Here is a 20115-nt window from a genome sequence, read left to right as displayed (position 1 = left end):
CAAGATGACTCACCAGATGCTAGTCACCACAGGAGGGGTCCAAGCTCTGAAGATCAAGCGATTGAAACCCACAAATCAGCGTAACTACTGGTCCAATGCTGGGCTTACATGTTTGAAGAACAAGAAACACCAACTGCTTTAATACCAAATAGAGGACTATTGTTTCTATGAGGGAATGGCTCATCAACTAAGGCCACCCAGTTCGAGCTGCCCTGTGCTCAGTCTCAGGACGATGCTGCCTTAGACGCTCCCTCCAGCACCACAGGCTTTAGAAACCAGCAGGACAATTTCGGTGTTTCACAGTAGCATCACTTCTGTGCATTACACTAACATACAAAACAAAAGCACTTGGTCACCTATCAAGTCTTGGCCACAAACAACAGGACATGAATAGCTATACAAGAACAAACACCACATAACTTTTGGATATTCCCATCATCCAGGTGTTAAAGAGACGATGATAAATCAGAAACTCTGTATCCAGTGTGTGCTTCCAACTTTGTTTTATCGTCTTCTGGTGCCACCATATCCTAGGATGAGAAAAATAGTGTCTTAGCTGTTTAAAATATATGAAAGTTGCTTATAAAGTTTCAGAAATTATACACGTTTCTTGTCAGCAAACAAGAAAGCTATGAGGGAAAGCTACAATGTACCACAAGGTGGAACAGGACGGTGTGGACAAGGCAGGTCCTCTCAGTCATCAAGGCTCATAACCTCACACACTCTTGCTGTTAGGAAACCAAAGGAGCACTCGCTCCCCTGTGAGCTAACAAGGAAGCAGTATGCCACCATGAGAATAATAACCACAAATATGCAAAGTCTAAGCCAAAATATGCAGAGAGGGCAATGGACCACAGGCGTGGTCTGACTCACAACTCAAACTCAGGGCTGAACAGAAGAAATGGGGGAGGGGGGTTTAATGGTTTTAATGTGTTACTCGACTACCACCCACCCATTACCCCACATACACCGTAACAAACAGGCCATCATAGTTTAGAGCTTATCTGTCAGTGCAGCATGACGGACCTCTGTTGCTGCTGAAACACAGCTGCCCCTCCTTATCTGTGGGTTCCACATCCACAGACTCAATCAACTAAAGTTTGAATATATTTTTTAAAGATGCACCTGTAGTGCATACCCACCATTTTCCTTGTCACTCTGTAAACATCACAGTGTAACAACCACATACATAATGTGTGCCCTGTAATTCAGACACACAGAATATCTGGGAGAGCACACTGTACTAGTGGTATGCAAACACTATGCCGTCTTTATGTAAGGGGCCTGAACATCCATAGGTTTTTGTACACCTGGATCCTGGAAGCAATACCATGCCCATTTGGCAGGATGGCTGCATCTGGCTGGGCCCTAGGGATGTTTAGACTCAAGTTTAGTAGGTTAAAAAGTGATTATGTCATTTATATCCAAACCAGCACTAAGAACTCTACTCTTACACTTTTAAGCAATTTATACATGTTCCTATCAATTTCATGACCTGTTTCTTCACTGGTCTGTGTCTTCCTTCTGAAGACAGGTAAACACTCAAGGGAGACATCTGCCCTGTTGCTCACTGCCTCTAACAGCGGATGGTTTGTTTTTTACATTAAATCTTTGCTTTCTATAAAACATCCTCTTCACTCTTTACAGTAAATATTATAATCATACTGCTAACATTTTTTCAAGTGTAACTCAATATGTTTTTATAATTCTATTGAATTTGAAAGGCCAGACTTCTACAAACATTGATGGCCCTGGCTTGGAGCTTAAAGGATTCTGAAGCTAAACATTTGGAGACACTTCCGTCCAGGAAGGTTCATTTCAAGGCCACTTTCAGGAAATATTTAAAGTGTGAAGAACAATGAATGTGAACTCCGTTTCAGACTCAGCTATCTGTGCAACTGTCACGTTTGGAGGGCACAATGAATACAACCATGACTGTTCATACATGGGCATCTTGGCTTCTGAAGCTGCTTGGGGACCTCCTGCTACCCAGCAGGAGCATCTGCTCTTACCTGATGCTGTTCTGGTTCTTGAGTCTGCATTTGAGGATGCAGAATAGCTCCCTGCGTCTCTGCCCAGTGGTGAGTAGGCCCGACTATTCCAGGTGCTAGTGTGTGAAGGAGGGTAGGACGGGTAGTACCACGAGTCTGAGAAGGGGGTTGCCGCCCTTCAAGACACAAAAGTGAGTTAGGCATCTTTTCTTCTGAAGACAATTTTTAACTACTTCTCTGTAAGTCATCAGAAAACAGCATCTTTAGCCAATATTTTCCTGAATGCTCTGATATGTTAGGGTTACCATGACACAGATGCTGTGTCTACTTCTGCCAGTTACAACTGTTGTGGGAACAGAAAGTGGCAGGAAGCAAGTATTCCTTCTTCCTGGATTCCCATCCAAAGTCTGAGATCAGAGACCGTAAAACTCGAGACATTCCAAATGCAGCCCCAAGCTCTTTCCCACGCCTCCTCTATCAGCCCCTAGCTGGACAGCCAATGTCCCCTCCCCAATGCCTGTGTCCTCCTCTGCCTTCTTCTCACTTGCTCAGACGTCAGGTAGACAGTCATTCTCCTATCTCTCAGGCTAGCAGGGGAAAGAAGACAATGAAGGAAAATAATGGACATAGTTCTGAGCAAAGCAAACCAAAGCCCGGTGCCTTCCCCTCTATGCAACAGTCATAGTCAATAGAACAGGGTCGCCATCATTTGTTCCCCTTACAACCACATTCAAATGCAGCAAAGCAAGGGCATCCTAGAGGAACTGGGGCAAAGAAGACAAGTGCACAGCTTACCTGTTGCTGCCAAATAAGTATCCTAGCAACCCTCCAGCACCCAGGCCGGTCCAGAACCCTGGCCCCGAACCATCACAGCCTTGGCCTGCAAACGCACTCCCAAAGCCAGAAGGTGCACCATGGCCAGCATGCTGTGGTCCTTAAAATAAGATGCATGTTATTAGATTAACACATGGCATTTTATTAGTTCATCTGTACAGTACTACTTACTAACCACGCTCAGCCCTCAACTCATGAACAAGCTAAATTCCAAAGGGGTATTTATAGAATATTGGCTTGTAACTCAGGAACACATTCCCCACAAGCAGAGAGGGAGAGAGGTTGTTAGGACTTGCAAGGACGGTTCTCCTACAGGAGTATCTCCCTTGCTCGAGGTCAGCTTTAGATGATGACTCTCTTTCAGAGTCTTCCTTCCTGTGCTGTAAACCTCTGGAAGAACTCCAGGTTAAACTGTACCTGCCTCTGCTGGAAAAGGGAGCCTGACACTTATCAATTAGGATGTCAGACTACAAACATCTTCTGCTTGGAGGAAACTGTAAACATGCACACACCTAGGAAAGCATGCTAACCTTACCTACTGGGCAACAGTAAAGCCTGCTGTTCCCTCCACGTAACCACCATCCACATCAATAGTTACTTTAGCACCTTGGACAGCAAACCCACAGCACGCTATCTGAGAGAAGCAGTGCTCAGACCTCCTATACTTGAACTCTGTGCATTCTGTGATCGGCATGCTTGGTGCCCACAGAAGTCAGAAGACATCAGATATACTCCTGAGACTAGATTTTTGCTTGTTGTGTTTTTGTTGTTGTTGTTTTTCAAGATAGGGCTCCTCTGTGTAGCCTTGGCTGTCCTGGATTCTTTGTAGACCAGGCTGGTCTCGAATAGAAACCCGCCTGCCTCTGCCTCGTGAGTGCTGGGATTACAGGCCTGTGCCACCGCACACTGCAAACAGATATTCTTAATTCAAATAAATTCTAGTTTATCTATCTTCCCTATTCCAGCTACTACTGTTCGTTATATTAAAAAATCTTTATCTAGCCAGGTGTGGTGGTGCACGCCTTTAATCTCAGCACTCAGGAGGCAGAGGCAGGAGGATCTCTGTGAGTTCCAGGCCAGCCTGCTCTACAAAGAGAGCTCCAAGACCGCTAGGGCTATTACAAAGAAAAACCTTGTCTAAAAAAAAAAAATTCTTTATCTAGCCAGGTGTAGTGGCACACACCTTTAATCCCAGCAGTTGGGAGGCAGAGGCAGATGGATTTCCGTGAGTTTGCCAGCCTGGTCTATAAAGCAAGTTCCAGGATAGCCACGGATACATGGTAAGACCCTGCCTCAAACACACACACACACACACACACACACACACACACACACACACACAGTGGGGTGAGGGGCACAGGGCGGGACTTTACCTATAGTCTCCTATTTCATTCTAGTAAGTTGTTTTACTCTTTATGTTAAGTTCCACAATACTTAGTGAGTGAATTGTGTATGGAATGAAGTAGAAGTCAAAAGAATGATTGTTAACAAACCTGACTGCATTTTCCAGCTAAAATGATGGCCTACAATTTACCGGGAATCTTTAGTAACAGTAATTGTACTCTTAGACACGGAGCAGCAGCCAGCGACCCGGCTCGGCTGCAGCCCCGACACTGAGTTCAGGCCCAACACAAAACCCAGATAAAGGTGGAAGGAGAGGCGCATCCAGACTCCATAGTTATCCTCCGACCTCCACACCAGCCCCATGGCACATACCCCACACCCACACATCACGCACACACACGATAATATATACTTTTAACTTTTTCTTTAAAAAAAGAAGGGCTGGAAAGGTAGTTCAATGACTAAGAGCACTTCTCTTCCAGAGGACCCAAGTTTGGTTTCTAGGACCTATATCAAACAGCTAAATAAAACCACCTGTAAGCCAGGAGGTGGTGGCACAGTCTTTAATCCCAGCACTCAGGAGGCAGAGGTAGGTGGGTCTCTGTGAGTTCCAGGACAGCCTGGTGTACAGAGTTCCAGGACAGTCAAGGCTACACAGAGAAACCCTGTCTCGAAAAAACAATAAATAATAAACAAACAAACAAACTACCTGTAACTCTAGTCCCAAGGCTCTGACACCTACTTCTGCCCTCCATGTAGTACAAAGGTTTTTAAATTTTTTTTGAAAGAAGGGAAGTTTTTTCAGTCCAGAAAGAAGACAGAGATTTTGTTTCCAGATGCGATTAGTGTCTTCTTCAGAACAGGCGCACATGCACCCCACCTCCCGCCCTGAGCAGGAAAGCATACCTGTGAACTCAGACTTAAAGCCAGGGGGAGGCGCTCCTGCCGCATTGGTAAACCTCGGATAGCGCTGGGAGTATGGCGGGTACTCGGAATACGGTGGAGGAGAACCCTGGCCATCACTGAGGAACAGCTTATAAACCACAAAGGCGAGAACAAGCAGTACCCCAATGGTAACCAGTCCACCAGCGCCACAGGAATCCGAGGAGTACAACTTGTGGTAATAATCAGAGAAGCCTTGGTGCTTCCCAGACTCCTTCAGTTTCTTCAGGCCCAGGTCCGTGTAATCTAAGTTGTACTCCAAGCCGCAGGAACCCCTGAGCACGTACTGGTCTTCAGAGGACTCGTAGCCTTCACAGCTCACCACAGTTTTACCAAATTTGTATGCAATATCCAAATCGGTCTTACATTCCCACTGAAAGAGAAACAGTCTCTCAGAACTGAAAGATTCTTTTCCTTCAATATATATCTCATGGATTATTTAGCTATCACAAAACTGCAATGAAGGAAAAGAATGACCCACAAAATTCAACACAATGACAGTGTGTGGAGGAGACAAAAACAGTGGTTCTCTTAGCATCCTACGGTGTTGTGGTGGGCACAGGAGCAATCACTTTGTCGTTTTTCCTTACTCCCCAGATGTATTACACATTGTCTGTACATGTGGTTTGACTAGCTATGGCCCCATAGACTCATGTGTGTGAATCCTTGGCCCATAGGGAGTGGCACAATTAGGAGGTGTGGCCTTGTTGGAGGAAGTGGGTCACTGTGGGGGCGGGCTTTGAGGTCACCTATGCCCAAGATGCACTCAGTGTGGTATAGTCTCTGCTGCCTTCCGATCCACATGTAGAACTTTCAGCTCCTCCTCCAGCACCATGTCTGTCTGCATGCTGCCATGCTTCCCACCGTGATGATAATGGACTAAATGCAGAACTATAAAATATCCATGATGTTTACAAAACTAAGTGGAGTCAGTGCATTGTATTTACATATTATGTATGCATATATATCATAATAATAAAGAAAAAAGCCATGAGTTTAAGGGGAGTGTGTGAGAGGAGTTAGAGCAAGAAAAGGAAAGGGGGAAGTGGTGTAAATACAGTAAAAATGACTTTTAAATCAGCATCAGATATATAAGAAGATCTAACAGCTGCATACAGCAGGCTACCTTCTGAAAAACAAAACTTTCCATATACATTTTCTAAAAACCATGGACGGACTTTACAGGGCCTAACCCTACATAATCTCCTTTAGCTTTTTTAAAACAGTATTTAGAAAACTGCAAAAAGAATCCATAATGCTTACATGTGGGGAGCTGCCCTTAGCGGCTCTTGGCCTAAAACATTGGGCAATTCCACCTTGTCTATAGACTCCATTTTCTATACCGCTGCCTGACACGTAGCAGGCTGAGGTCAGCCCAGGCCACTCCACCCGGACCCTGGGACCTGCTGCCTGACACGTAGCGGGCTCCTCCGGATCCTGGAAGACTGCTTGCTTATCTTGCTTCCGTAGTTGCATTCCCTCAGAGCTCACTCCCTAATCTTGGAGTTCTTCCTGCCAAGGACGGATGGCTGGATATCTGCGATTAGGTTCCCACAGCAACCCTGCCCTTGCCCTAGATATTGCCTATATAAACCCTGTAAGAATTTTCAATAAACGGGGCTTGATCAGAATTCAGACTTGCCCTCATTGCTCCGTGTCTCCTGTCCGTTTGAAGACCCCACGGGCTGGGACACTTACATTTTGCCAAAGAGAGAGCGAGAGAGAGACAGAGACAGAGACAGAGAGACAAAGAGACAAAGAGACAGAGAGACAGAGACAAAGAGACCCAGAGAAAGGTGTGTTCGCCAGACACAACGACCCGAATTTACAATGCCAACACTGTACAGCACTGCAACAGGAGGCTGGAGTCTAAGACCAGCCAAGGCTGCACACCAACTTCCTGACCAGCCAGAGAACATAGCAAAATCTCACTTCAGAATACACAAACTGAGACTGTAGTACAGCTCGGGGACTGGCATGTACAGCATCTAGGGTCTGAGCTCTGGTACCATCAAAAACTAAGCACGTAAGCAGGCCAAGTTAAACTCTGTAATTTTTTGCTGAATAGATAAACTGCTTCCCTCATAATGTTTAGAGGTACAAGCTGGGACACTGTCACCGATTCTACTGCCTTTTGTCAGGTTTTGTCCAAATTATTCTTCTCTTTCAAGGTCAGGCGCACTGCTGTACTGTTTATAATGGACAGGCTCGCCGAGTGTGATTCACATACAATTCATGTAGTTGTACAACCATTACTATAACCGATTTTAAAATCTAATCATTATCCCCAAAGAAACCTCAAACCCACAGGCAGCTGCCCACTTCCCCCCCCCAGCTTCCCGCCCTGACTGCCTGCTTTACCTACCCCTACTCAGACATGTCTTGTGAGGACAATCACTGACAGGTAGGTCCCTGCAACTTCCATCTTCCCATTAGAAGAACGTTTCCAAGGGCCACCATGTTGTAGCATCAACCAGCATTTTGCTCTTTTTTAATGACTAAACAACACTCCACCTTATGAATGGACTACATGTGTTCATTAGCAAAAGACATTTGGGCTGTTTCTATGTTTTAGCTAGTTGAGTATTCCTGCATATACTTGTCTAGTTTTGGGGAAGAAAAATGTCTTCAGTTCTCTTGGATATATTCCTAGGAGTGAAATGATTTGGGCATCTTTCTTTTTCTCTGTGGTGTCTCTCTCTGTCTCCCCCACCCACCCACCCACCCCTCTCTCTCTTTCTCCTCTCTCTCTTTCTCCTCTCTGTCTCTCTGCCTCTCTCCCTCCCTCCCTCCCTCCTTCCCTGCCTTCCTCCCTCCCTGCCCCCTTTCTGTTGTTTCGTTTTTTTGTAATTTTTTGAGACAGGGTTTCATTGTGTAGTTCTGGCTCTCCTGGAACTCACTATGTAGACAAAGCTGAACTGCCTGTCTTTGCCTCCTGAGTGCTGAGATTAAAGGCATGCACCACTATGTCCAACTTTGAAACATCTTTCTTGATTTCTTTCAATCCAAATGTTTTCTACTTACACAATATGCATTTTGTTGTTGTTGTTACTAAAATTATGTATTAATTTTATTTGGAAAAGGATTTCTGAATTTTCTGGTTTAGGTAAACAGAACAAGTTGAATCTACAACAGTATACACTAGAGTGGTTTCTGAGTACTTCACTGCAATTTAAATTTCTGCAATTAAGCATGAGCCTACACTTTACGATTCCTTCTAACATAGCACCTGTGTGTTAGTTCACACAATGATCCACTAGCCCGCTCCTAGGTTGCCTAGCAACCCGACATCATCACCTGCGGCTGCCAGGTGTGTGCTTGCTTCAGCTGAGCACCAGATATATAGGGCCAACCTGTCACTGTGCTCTCTTCTCCTCTGTCGGCCCCTCTGATTCTCTGTCTGTCTCCCTCCCACTTTGTACATTCGGCTCCCTCACGAGTCACTCCGTCTGTACCTTCCCCCTCTCTCCTTGACCTACTCACAATAAACTCCCTTGTACTACACGTGCTGTGCAGCACGTAATTTATTTATCATAACCCTGTCTCCTCTGAGTCTTCACCAACGCCCCCAACCGGATAAGCTTCACACTACTTTGTTGGTATATATACAATTCAAGTATTTATTGTCTCTCTCCTACTAGATGAGTTTCTTGACATCTATTCATGTGGTATATGACACATTTAATATATGCTAAACATTAACACCCCCACCATGACTGTAAAAGTAATTTAGAATGGATGTGAGACGTCTGCATTATCCAGGAGATTCTAATTAAGGAATAATGGGGAAGGAGGGCTGTGAAACCATTACCACCAGCAAATATAAACTTGAGCTTAAGTGTTAATCCAAACACTTAAGAAGGAGAAACAGAGAGATTACTCTGAGTTCAAGGTCAGCCTAGTCTACACAACCAGTTCCAAGCCACTAGACCTATACAGTGAGACCCTGTCTAAAAAGCAAAACAACAAAAGGTTTTTATCAAGCGAGAATATTAGGAGTTTTTTTTTTTTTTTTCAAAAACTGATGTCTCAATAAATAGTTTGTTGGATTAAAATTTGCTGTGTATCAGTTTCCTCCACCCTGCGGGAAGCTCACTGAGATACAGGCTTAGGTCCTAACTAGAGGTGACACACTCCATCCTGCAGGAGGCTCATTAAGCTCTGAAAGTAAACAACTCGGCCTGTCCTCGTGTCTACACAAGCAGTAAAGACTGCTAACAGCTCATCTCAACCAGCTGAGCTGCCTGGAAGAGCACTCGCCCACCTGTCCAGCTGCCTGTAGGTTGTGTGGTAAGCTCAGGTTTCCAGCTACCAGGAGCTACGGCCCATGCCGGGGTGGGCTTTTGATGATGCAGTGGTCTGCTCCTGCTAAGTAACCCCTCACACAAACTCCTGTAGGTCGCCCCTCAGACTCACTGGTTCTCCAGCTTGGATGTTAGTGGTGTCCTTACAGTCCCCATCTGGGCAAGTCGGTGTTTGCTCATGTCTCCCAAGGAATAGTGTCAGACAACATAATTCCCTGTCAGCTGTTGCTGCGGCAGCTCTTACCTGGACATCGTAACCATCCCAGCCTTTGTTCTGGCACTGGATCACTTTGGGGGTATAGGCATCACAACCAGCTGTGCCTCCAACACACTTCAACTGTGGAATAGGGTCCAGCCTCCGGGAGGTGGTGTAGCGGTCATAGTGGAGCGTGAGAGCTTTCACATCCCGCAACAGTATTCTGTCTGGAGTGAGAACACGCCGTCAAAGTGAGTACCTCCAACTAAAACAGGCAGACTCACGTGGTGGTTCATCTGGAGCGACCATGTATTCAGATGTTAATTACTTTACACCCACACACACACACACACACACACATGCTCACACACACACACACACACACATGCTCACATGCATGCGACTCCTACTGTTCTATGTGCAACCCTCACGTATTCAAACCCTGCCTCCCAAATTATCCTGGATTGGATAATAAAGTGCTGACACTGGGCTGAGCAGAAGAGGGTTGGCAGAGTGAAGGTTCCCAGGCTTGAGGGGGGTCACAGGGGGACGAGGGGGAGGAAGAGAAGTGCAGGAGAGGAGGAGAGAGGACTACTTGCAGAGAAAATAATAATGCAAGTATTGGGGACTTTGGATGGGAAGAAAATTGATTGACAGTGGGAGAGTAGATTAGATTTTATGCTCAGCTCTGTGCTCAACTTTGAATAAACCATAGTCTCTGTGTGGTTATTTGGGGAAATTGCTGGTTAAGGAGTAACTAAAACTTTACTAATAATATAAAAAAATATTAATTATTAATGTCCATTCAACACTCATCCTATGAGCAGTTTCAAAGTCGAGTGTCAAGTGTCATCTCCCACTGCCACTTTTTTAGATAACTGAGAGAACTGAAAACACCCCAACAGCACCCAGAGCTTTCGCACAAACTCAGATGACCACATTTAAAACCTCTCTCATTGTAAGCTAGATGTTTCTTCATTGCAAGTTCTACATAATTTTTTGCTAACTTAAAAGAAAAGTTTAATATAAGTTGCTGTATAATAATATGCATAGTTAATTAAAAATACACAAAAAAAATAATTCAATGATTTAAGTGTCTACCCTCTGGTAAAGAAGACAGATTCTAAGCTAGTTTTTTGTTATAATTAGAATGCAAGCTCTTTATTCTTTGATATTTTACATCCATCTATTGTGTGTGCAGTTGTGCATGTGCACATGCCCGGGCATGGGGGTGGGGAGGGGGACAGCTCAGGGAGACCATGCTCTCCTTCCACTACTTGGGTCCTGAATGTAACTCAAGTCAATCAGGCTTGGCAGCAAGAGCCTTTATGCACTGAGCCATCTTGCCAGTATTATTATTGTTATTATTATTATCATCATCATCATCATCATCAACACAATAGTACATAAAACCATTTTAAAGCACATAATAACATACTTTGAGCATATTCCCCCATATCCTCCCGCTTCCTGTCCCTCCCCCATCCCTTAGTGCCCTTTATCCTTGACAGTTACACTTACACTTTCGGTGATCAGCACACATAAACTATGTATCTATTATATCTAGGATCCACCAACTCATTGGTATAACCCTCTGGATTATCTCTAGCTGTATGCACTTTCCTGAAAATGACATAACTTTATGGCTGCAAAAAAATTGCATTGTATATATAAATCTTCTCCTTGCCCATCCATCTGTTGCTAGACACCATGTCAGTCCCTTAGCTCAGTTACTGCGAACTGCAGTGACACTGATGCACAGTGTGTTAGCTTACAGTCTTTGAGGTAAACACCAAGAAGCAGCAGAGCTGGAATTTTTTTTACTATTGTTGGGTTTTTGTTTTGTTTGGAGGCACCGCCGTACTGCCTCCCTATTCTTATAGTGTATCCTGCACTGCACAGCATCTAAAATAAGAAAACTGGAACTTATGTATCAAACTAAACTACTGGCAAAAACATTTCACACAAAATGGAAATTACCAAGTGTTTAGCTTTACGCAAACCTTGAAAAAAGGTGAACTGTTACTACACACTAGTGTTACACACAGTAATGTCACAGACAGACTCAGGAGTGAGCCACATGCAGAGGAGTAATCAGCACAGAATTCAGGTGAGTATTGCGAGGAGGAAGGGAAGACTCTGTGCTCTGTGAGAGACAGTCTATGCTCCACATCAGCGTGTGGTACGCGGAGCTAGTCAAAGAACCACAGAGAAGCAAAGGGCATGGGGCCCTCTCCACAAGTGGAGGCTGGCGCCTGCTTACCTCAAAACTCTGAGAGGTGGGAAGGTACAGGCAGCAGGCCCCCTCTCCCATCTCTGAGAGGTAGGGAGCTGCAGGCACTTGGTCAGAAAGGGGGCAATCTCAAGGCACACAACAGTCATCAGCTAACAGGATGGGAAATTTGAGAAAGGGTCTGTGAGAGAAGACCACAAGCATTGCCTCTTTAAAGGACCAGCCCATGACAGCAACAATTTCTCACCATCAGGGACTTTAAATCCCTGTCTTGACCAAATCAACATGCCAGCCATTTTGACATGTCTACACAAGTATCCCTTTATGCCAGCAAGATGCATGGCCCCCTGAGAGCTGTTCACGTGGGAAGCAGATGTGAGCTGACATCATCTTACAAACGGGAGGGCTGGCAGTCATGCAGACTACCTCTGACCACACTTCTCTTCTGGTGAACAGCAGGGCTCATGGTTGTAGTTTTCAAAGTTCAGCTTCAGTAAGATGAAAAACGGAGGGAAGAAGCTCCAGAATTTCATCTGACTGCAGACATAGAGATGGAAAGCTGACTGTGCTCCACAGACAGCCTGTGAGCCTAAGCAGTGGTGGTTCTGTGTCCTCGTCGCCCTGGGGGTTCCTTCTGCAGGGACCTGGCCTGACTAAATGCAGTCAACAGTCTCATCCCAACACTTAGGAGGCAGAAGCAGGAGGATCAGGAGTTCAAGGCCAAGGTCTGTTACACACTGAGCTCAAGAACAGCCTAGGCCACATCAGACCTTGTTTCAAAAAAAAACAAAGGCAGGAGTTTTAAATTTTTATTTGTGTATGTGTCTGAGTATGCAGCAGTACCGTGTCACGAGGTCAGAGGACAGTCTGTGGACACTGTTCTCTCCTCCACCATGTGGGTCCCAGGGATCAGAACTTAAGTCACCAGGCTTGGAGCAAGCACCTTCACCCCCTAAGTCATCCCACTGGTCCACAAATAGTTTTGTTTGTCTGGTTGGTTGGTTTTTCAAAACAGTGTTTCTCTGTGTAAGAGCCCTGGCTATCCTGGACTTACTATGTAGACCAGGCAGGCCTCGAACTCACAGAGATCCACCTACCTTTGCCTCCAGAGGGCTGGGATTAAAGGTGTGGGCCACCACACACAGCCCCTACAGTTTAAGTAGCTTTCTGGTTGCAAAACTTGGTTCCTCCTCTTTATATAAATCACAAAACTCTCAAAAACATAAAGAAAATAAAGGCAGTACATTCAGTACCAACATCACCTCTTTTTCAACTTCTGGAAACTATTATTTGTTCTCATTTATAAATAAATTATACTCGATTTTTTTTTTAAAGATTTTATTTATTTTATGTATATGAGTGCTCTATCTGCATGTACACCTGTCCACAGGAAGAAGGCTTTAGAGGGTATAGATGGCTGTGAGCCCCCATGTGGTTGCTGGGAGTTGAACTCAGGTCCTCTGGAAGAGCAGACGGTGCTCTTAACCTCTGAGCCGTCTCTCCAGCCCCTATACTCGATTTTAAAAACAAGTTAGAAGATCAAATCATGAAAATTATGGAAATGAAATCATGATACTCAGTAAATATCAAAAATTTACTCACTGCTGAAGTGGCAATCAATTACTTTCCTACTTTAAAAATAGTTATTAAAGATTAAAATTTTAACGCACAGCCTGATTTCCCAGCAGGAATGTAAATCATAAACAGCCTCTGCTGATAGGAGAGAGCTCTACCTCAGCCCTTATAAGGCTAATAATTAAAACCCACAAAATCAGAACACTTTTCACTTTCATTTTCCCGCCCTCAAGAGTCAGATTCAGACAAGCAGTAATCAGTGGTCACACTCTGGTACAGTGCCAAGATCACTACACAAATTGCTCTGCAATCCAAGTGAGCAAAGGGCAACTGTACAAGAAAAAGAAGGCCGCTTTAATGCAGTGATTGACCACCATGGCAGAAAGAGAATAAACTGATACTACATCTCTTTTTGTTGTTGTTGTCTGTTTGTTTGTTTGCTTTTCGAGAAAAGGTTTCTCTGTGTAGCCTTGGCTATCCTGGACTCTCTCTATAGACCAGGCTGGCCTCGAACTCACTGCCTGTCTCTGCCTCCCAAGTGCTGGAATTAAAGGTGTGTGCCACTACTGCCCAACTTGATTCTACACCTCGTACACAACCAAATGGATTTACTATCACTCGAATGGATAGCCTTAGCTACGAGGGAGTTTGAGGTCAGCCTAAGCTACATAAGCCCTTGTCTCAAAAAATTAAAAGGAAAACAAAAAGAAAAACAAAAACCTATAAAGACAGTTTCCAAAGCCAAGAATAACAAAATAAATAAATCATTGGATTACAAACTGAAAGTGCAATCAGCAGCAGCTCTGGTCAGACAGCAGAAACATCTGGAGTCTGAAGAGCTCTTAGTATGGAATGTTTAACTTAACCCTAATCAAAAAATGCCACAACAGTCCTCATGCATCTTCATTACTAGTGTTAAGCCTAGCTTCAGACAAACACAGTACTTAAGCTAACAACAAAAAGAAGGGAAAAATTGGGGCTGGAGAGATGGCTCAGAGGTTAAGAGCACTGTTTGCTCTTCCAGAGGTCCTGAGTTCAATTCCCAGCAACCACAGGTGGCTCACAACCATCTATAGTGTGATCTGATGCCCTCTTCTGGCGGGCAGGCACACATACAGGCAGAACATTGTATACATAATAAATAAATCTTAAAAAAAAAGAAGGAAAAAATTGTCTCTAATTAATGGAGGGAAAGTATCCGATGGTGACAATTCACCGCAGACACATACAAAGTTAATTCAGTATGGGATAAAGATCTAAAATGTAAACACTTTGGGAGCACCTGAACTACATATGAAACAGTGTCTCAAAAACAAACAAACAAACAAAAAAGGAGGCGGGAGATGGCTGAGTGGTTAAGAGCACACACTGATCTTCCTGAGACCCTGAGTTCGATTCCCATCACCCATAACAGATGGTTTACAACTGCCTGTAACCCCAGCTCTGGAGGGATCTCACACATCTGACCACTATAGACACTTGCATGCATGTGCACATAACACACACACACACACACACACACACACACACAAATTAAAATAATAAAAATAAATCCTTAAAAAATCTAAAATTCCAAGAATTACATTAAAGTTTGCTATACTAAATCCAAATTACTACCACATACATAAAAAACTAAAGCAATGGAAATGCTCCATGATTTTAGAAGTCACACAATAAGCTAAGCTAAGTGGAACAATAATTTGAATTTACTATATAGGAGGGTTGAATAATGCAAAGAACACCGAACTAAATTGAATTCACTAACTTAATAAGACTTTGGCTAAGGTAATATATTAGTCTGTTCATGAGTTTCACCGCATATAAAATTAAAAGAGTAGCCTTAGATTTTATTGTGAGCCTTAGATAGGGTTTATTTAAATGGCCTGGCAGTATTTTTGAGGCATAAAAAGTGATGGAGTATAAGAAATAGTGCAAAGAAAACTGCAAGAACTGTAAACCCAGGGTTATAATTCCCAAAGCCTCAGGGCACCATTCCCTAGGAAGCCGTCAGGGTTAAAAACAAAATGCTGTGTTTGCCCATCCCCACTTGTTATACCAGACAAAACATACACAGAATCCCCTGAACTCCAGACTCATAATTCAAAACCCTTTCTCAAGTTTCTAGGCTTAAGATAAAAGCATCCGAGCTCCCTGAACTCAATTCTCCCTACACTTCTCAGAAACTCAGGAAAACAATTAACACTCAAGCCAGAATGCGCACACCATCCTTATTCCCACTTTAAAAAAAAAAAAAAAAAAAAAAAAAAAAAAAAAGACAAGGTTTCTCTGTGTAGCCCTGTCTGTCTTAGAACTTGCTCAGTAGACCAGGCTGGCCTCAAACTACTCCTCCATTGCCACCCCCACCCCCCATTCTTCTCTCTTCCCTTATACCCCATCAGAATACCCAATTTCAAGGTAACACAATCCAACTCCACGGGCTCTCTCTGACCTAAAAGGGTCCCTGTTTCATAGTTGGTTTTTGGAACCTACTATAAAAATCACCTTTCACTGAGCTCCTGTTTCCTTCCCGCCTCTTTCTTTCTTTTTTTTTTTTTTTTTTAAGATATTTATTATTATGTATACAGTGCTCTGTCTGCACATCCACCTGGATACCAGAAGAGGGCATCAGATCACATTATAGATGGCTGTGAGCCACCATGTGGTTGCTGGGAATTGAACTCAGGACCTCTGGAAGAGCAGGCAGTGTTCTTAACCTCTGGGCTACCTCTCCAGCCCTCCTTCCCGCCTCTTTTTCAGCCTGGTTTCCAATGGATAGCCCACATGAACTTTCAAAAACTCAAATCATGTCACTTACACCTCCTTGCCTTCATGTTTCTGAAAAAAATATCACTTCAATGGTGAGTTCTTCCCCGATCAATTGTATATTTTTTAAGTCTCTCTTCTGCCTGCAATCCTCACCCTCCATGTTTCTTACCACTGCCCATAACTCACTTCACCACATGACAAGCTATTTACATGTTGACTGTGTACTCTTCCTCAACACACATAAATCCCTTAGGGACAAGGAACTGCTTGCTTCACAGCTATCCTCTCAGCATCCAAGGTACAGGTAGCTGCGACCCTTTAATACAGTTCCTCATGTTGTGGTGACCCTCAACCATAACATAATTTTCACTGTAATTTTCCTACTGTTATGAACCACTCCATAAATATCTGTGGTTTCCGATGGTCTCAGGCGGTTCCTATGAAAGGGTCATTCTACCCCCAAGGGGCCATGACCCACAGGTTGAGAATTACTGGCTAAGAACTATTCAAGAAAAAAATTTTTAAATATCTAATTTTTTTAAGATTTATTTATTATTATGTGTACAATGCTCTGCCTGCAGGTGACACCTGCAGGCCAGAAGAAGGCATCAGATCACATTATAGATGGTTGTGAGCCACTATCTGGTTGCTGGGAATTGAACTCAGGACCTCTGAGAGAGGAGAGGTCTCTTAACATGCTCTTAACCTCTAGCCATCTCTCCAGCCCCTAAGTAATCTTAGAATGGTGTTTCCCCCAAAACACAAAGTAAACAAAAATGAAAATAAGGAGCTGTTTAACCACACCTTAATAATCGATATTCTAATCAGGCACCTTCATAAAGCAGTTCCTAAAAAGTCCTAAAATGAGCAGTTCCTAAAATGAGGTGATAACCAATCGAATTAATTCTGCAAAATATTTTTGGTGCTTTCCGTTCCAGAACAATAATTTTACAGCAACAGACGACTAAGAAACACCAGGAAGTGGTTCACCGTTCATTTAAATGTGGTTGTTTTCTTATAATTCCGCTGAGCCTACATCTCCCAGGCTTTAAGTGAATTCTAAGCAGGTCTCATTTTCACACAGCCGCCTTCTCGGATTACTTAAAGCAAAGCGTACAAGCATTTTATACCGAGCAGCTCGGCTTAACTCTTGACAAGAAGGCATCCTTGTTATTCAGTGTGTGGTAGCCACTGCATTGTTTCACTTCGGCTCGCAAGAACAAAGTATCTTACAAAACTAAACCTGTTGCTTAACTCAAAAGCTAGCCGTGCTCTTCCACTGATATGTTTTCCATGCCTGACAGTTTTCCTCTCCAAGCCAAAAATGTCACTTTGATTGACGGCTAGTTTATTTCTACATTTTAATAACATTTATATAAATAAAGAGGCTCTCCCACCCGGTGACCAATTCTCCTGTTAAGAAAATGTATTTTAAACTCCCATGTATGGTGAAAAGTATGAAGAAAGCTAGTGTAAATAACGCAGTTTGATGCACCAACTAGAATAAGCAGCGGGAATCTTGCTTACAATACCCATACAATCGGACTTCCCAGGTTTGTGGTCCTGGCCCCTACGCATGACTCAGAAAATTGCTGGTGGCATGGTAACCACGAGCCATAGCAACAGGCAGCCATGACAACAGTGGGCGATGATGCCACCAAACAGCCATGACAACAAGACCAGATGCGCAGGTGAGGGCCAAGCTTGTCATGTGGACTCAAGGACGCGGCCTACAGTTCGAGAAAAGTGGACAGTCTGGGTGGGAGTCCAGGGACTGGGAGAAGTTTTCTGAACAGATTCGTGCGCCCCGCCCACTCCTAGAGGTCCTCACCAGAAAAGCAAAGGAGCCAGAAAGGGTACCAAGAAGCAAATGAGCCAGGAGAGGACAGACCCGAGGAAACTGGCCAAAAAGGCAGCGACGAAGGGGCCGGGCACCCGCAAGACGGCACTCACCAGGGTCGTTCCAGCACAGCGCAGGGCCGGCCACCAGCAGGAAGGACAGCAGGCGCAACAGCGGGAAGCGCGCGGCTCCCGGGCGGCCGACAGCGGCCACAGCCATGGCGCTGGGTGAAGACGGCACTCGGCGGCCCGAGACCCGCTATGGAAGTGTGCCCGCCGCTCCGCGGCGACCCCGGGAACGTACAACCGAGAACCGACCGGACCGCAGCGCGGCGCGACGACTCTTCGTCCTGCGCCAGTCAGACGTCACTGCCGCTGCGGCACGTAGGCGTCCGTGATTGGCCGCGTTCTGACCTGCCCCGAGGGCTCCGCCTCCTTGTGGGCGGGACCAAACAGGGCGCTGTCGCGTGGGACAGACCCCCTTCAGGCTAGTTGTGTTTAGCTGTCAAGTGCCCAGAAGCTTCTGGAAGGTTTAGGGCGAAGCTGCCAAAGTTTAAGAGGCTAAAAACTTTCTGGAAGGAAAATCAAGGAAGTAGTCTAGTAATACTTATATCCAAGATCTCTGTAACCTTTCTGAAGGGCATTATTTTGCGGGTTGGGTGCCTAACACTGCCCTGCTTAGGACTGGTGTTCTATTACCGTGTACTAAATAAGAATCAGGTGAAAGGTACCAAGGGAATGACATTGCGATTTCCGAGCTCAGAACCTTCGCACAGTTCCGGAAACACGAAAGCCTTAAGGATGTACAAGAAGCCAAGAGTAGACATTAACGTGTGAGTAGATAGCCACCCAGACAAAACATTTCTCTGCCCTTTGAAGTCTGCTAGTCTGAGTTTTTTGGATGCGTTCATTCAACAAGTACATGTTGAATGCCTAATATAACAAAATAAAATATGAATCGGCCACTGTTTTAGTCATGGGAAATAGCAAGATCCTTGTATTTGGGGAAAGAGAATGACGTAGCACAGGACAAACAATACATATAATAGGTAGTGTGTAAGGCATGGGGGCACAGGCCTTTAATCCCAGCACTCCAGAGGCAGAAGCATGCGGATCGCTGTGAGTTCGAGACCAGCCTGATCTACAAAGCGAGTCCAAGATAGCCAAGGCTACACAGAGAGACCCTGTCTCGAAAAAATGAAGAAGAAGAAGAAGAAGAAGAAGAAGAAGAAGAAGAAGAAGAAGAAGAAGAAGAAGAAGAAGAAGAAGAAGAAGAAGAAGAAGAAGAAGAAGAAGAAGAAGAAGAAGAAGAAGAAGAAGAAGAAGAAGAAGAAGAAGAAAATTATCAAAAATATACCAGGATAATAAGCACTGGGAGGCAAAAGCTGGAAGGGCAGAGCGCAGTAAATGACTTTGATGCTTGAGATATGAATGATAAGCAAAGAACTCACCTTACAAAAAAAGCAGCGATCTAACCATAGCCTGGGGCTTGGTAGATAACACCCCATCCCCCAGTCCTCTACCCTCCTACCCCACCTCATCCTCACCTGACTCCCTCTGGCATTCAGTCATACACTCAGCCTATTTAGGTTGAGCACTGGTTAGTATAAATACACTGGAGCATATTTTAATTGGAGGCATGAGATAGGTAAGCAAGTAAGTTTCTTGGGAATAGAACAACAGGAGGCAGGATATGGGAGGCTATGAATGGAACCCAGCAACCTTAAAATACTGCAAAGATAATAGAGAACACTGTCCTTAATTGGCTGATTTGGATGGAGGTGGTAAGTATCCAAGTAAGCTGTCCAAGTAGACAAAAGATAGCCACACCCAAACTTCAAAGTCAATGTAAGTCTGGCCACATTTAATGCCATACTAAGATGCAAGTAGGCATAAAACTTAGACAAGGCAAAGAGGAGGAAAGGGCTGAGCCATGGGAATACTGCTTTTTCTACCTTGAGTAGAAGAGCCTAGAAATAATCTAAAAAGAGATCTCTGGTAAAGATGGAAAGCAAGGAGGGCAGTGAGATGACTCTACAGACAAAGGCCTTTGCTAGGAGGTTGAGTTTGATCCCTGACACCTGTCTGTAC

General features: G+C 44.4%; 1 protein-coding gene across 1 annotated transcript; it reads right to left on the bottom strand.

Moving 5' to 3' along the window:
- Positions 1-345: 345 nt before the first annotated feature.
- Positions 346-18390, bottom strand: Saraf (store-operated calcium entry associated regulatory factor). The gene is made up of 6 exons (XM_051169393.1): positions 18139-18390; positions 9660-9838; positions 5076-5484; positions 2787-2925; positions 2013-2167; positions 346-530 (listed from the first exon to the last, which is right to left on the bottom strand). Exons 1-6 carry the CDS (start codon positions 18242-18244, stop codon positions 505-507), a joined length of 1014 nt encoding a protein of 337 aa, XP_051025350.1. The 5' UTR covers positions 18245-18390; the 3' UTR covers positions 346-504.
- Between the last annotated feature and the right edge of the window lie 1725 nt (positions 18391-20115).

The sequence above is a fragment of the Acomys russatus genome, chromosome 27 (genome assembly GCF_903995435.1).
Source record: "Acomys russatus chromosome 27, mAcoRus1.1, whole genome shotgun sequence".
NCBI classification, from domain to species: Eukaryota; Metazoa; Chordata; class Mammalia; order Rodentia; family Muridae; genus Acomys; species Acomys russatus.
Note: the sequence above shows the minus strand (reverse complement) of the source record. Positions and strands in the feature narration are given on the sequence as shown.

What these genes read in the sequence shown, in the direction of transcription:
- Saraf (XM_051169393.1), bottom strand. Translation starts at nt 18,244, where the DNA reads ATGGCTGTGGCCGCTGTCGGCCGCCCGGGAGCCGCGCGCTTCCCGCTG. An exon ending in GCTGTGCTGGAACGACCCTG is followed by an intron (nt 9,839 to 18,138) that starts GTGAGTGCCGTC and finishes TTCTCACTCCAG; the next exon opens with ACAGAATACTGTTGCGGGAT. An exon ending in TACTTATTTGGCAGCAACAG is followed by an intron (nt 2,168 to 2,786) that starts GTAAGCTGTGCA and finishes TGTGTCTTGAAG; the next exon opens with GGCGGCAACCCCCTTCTCAG.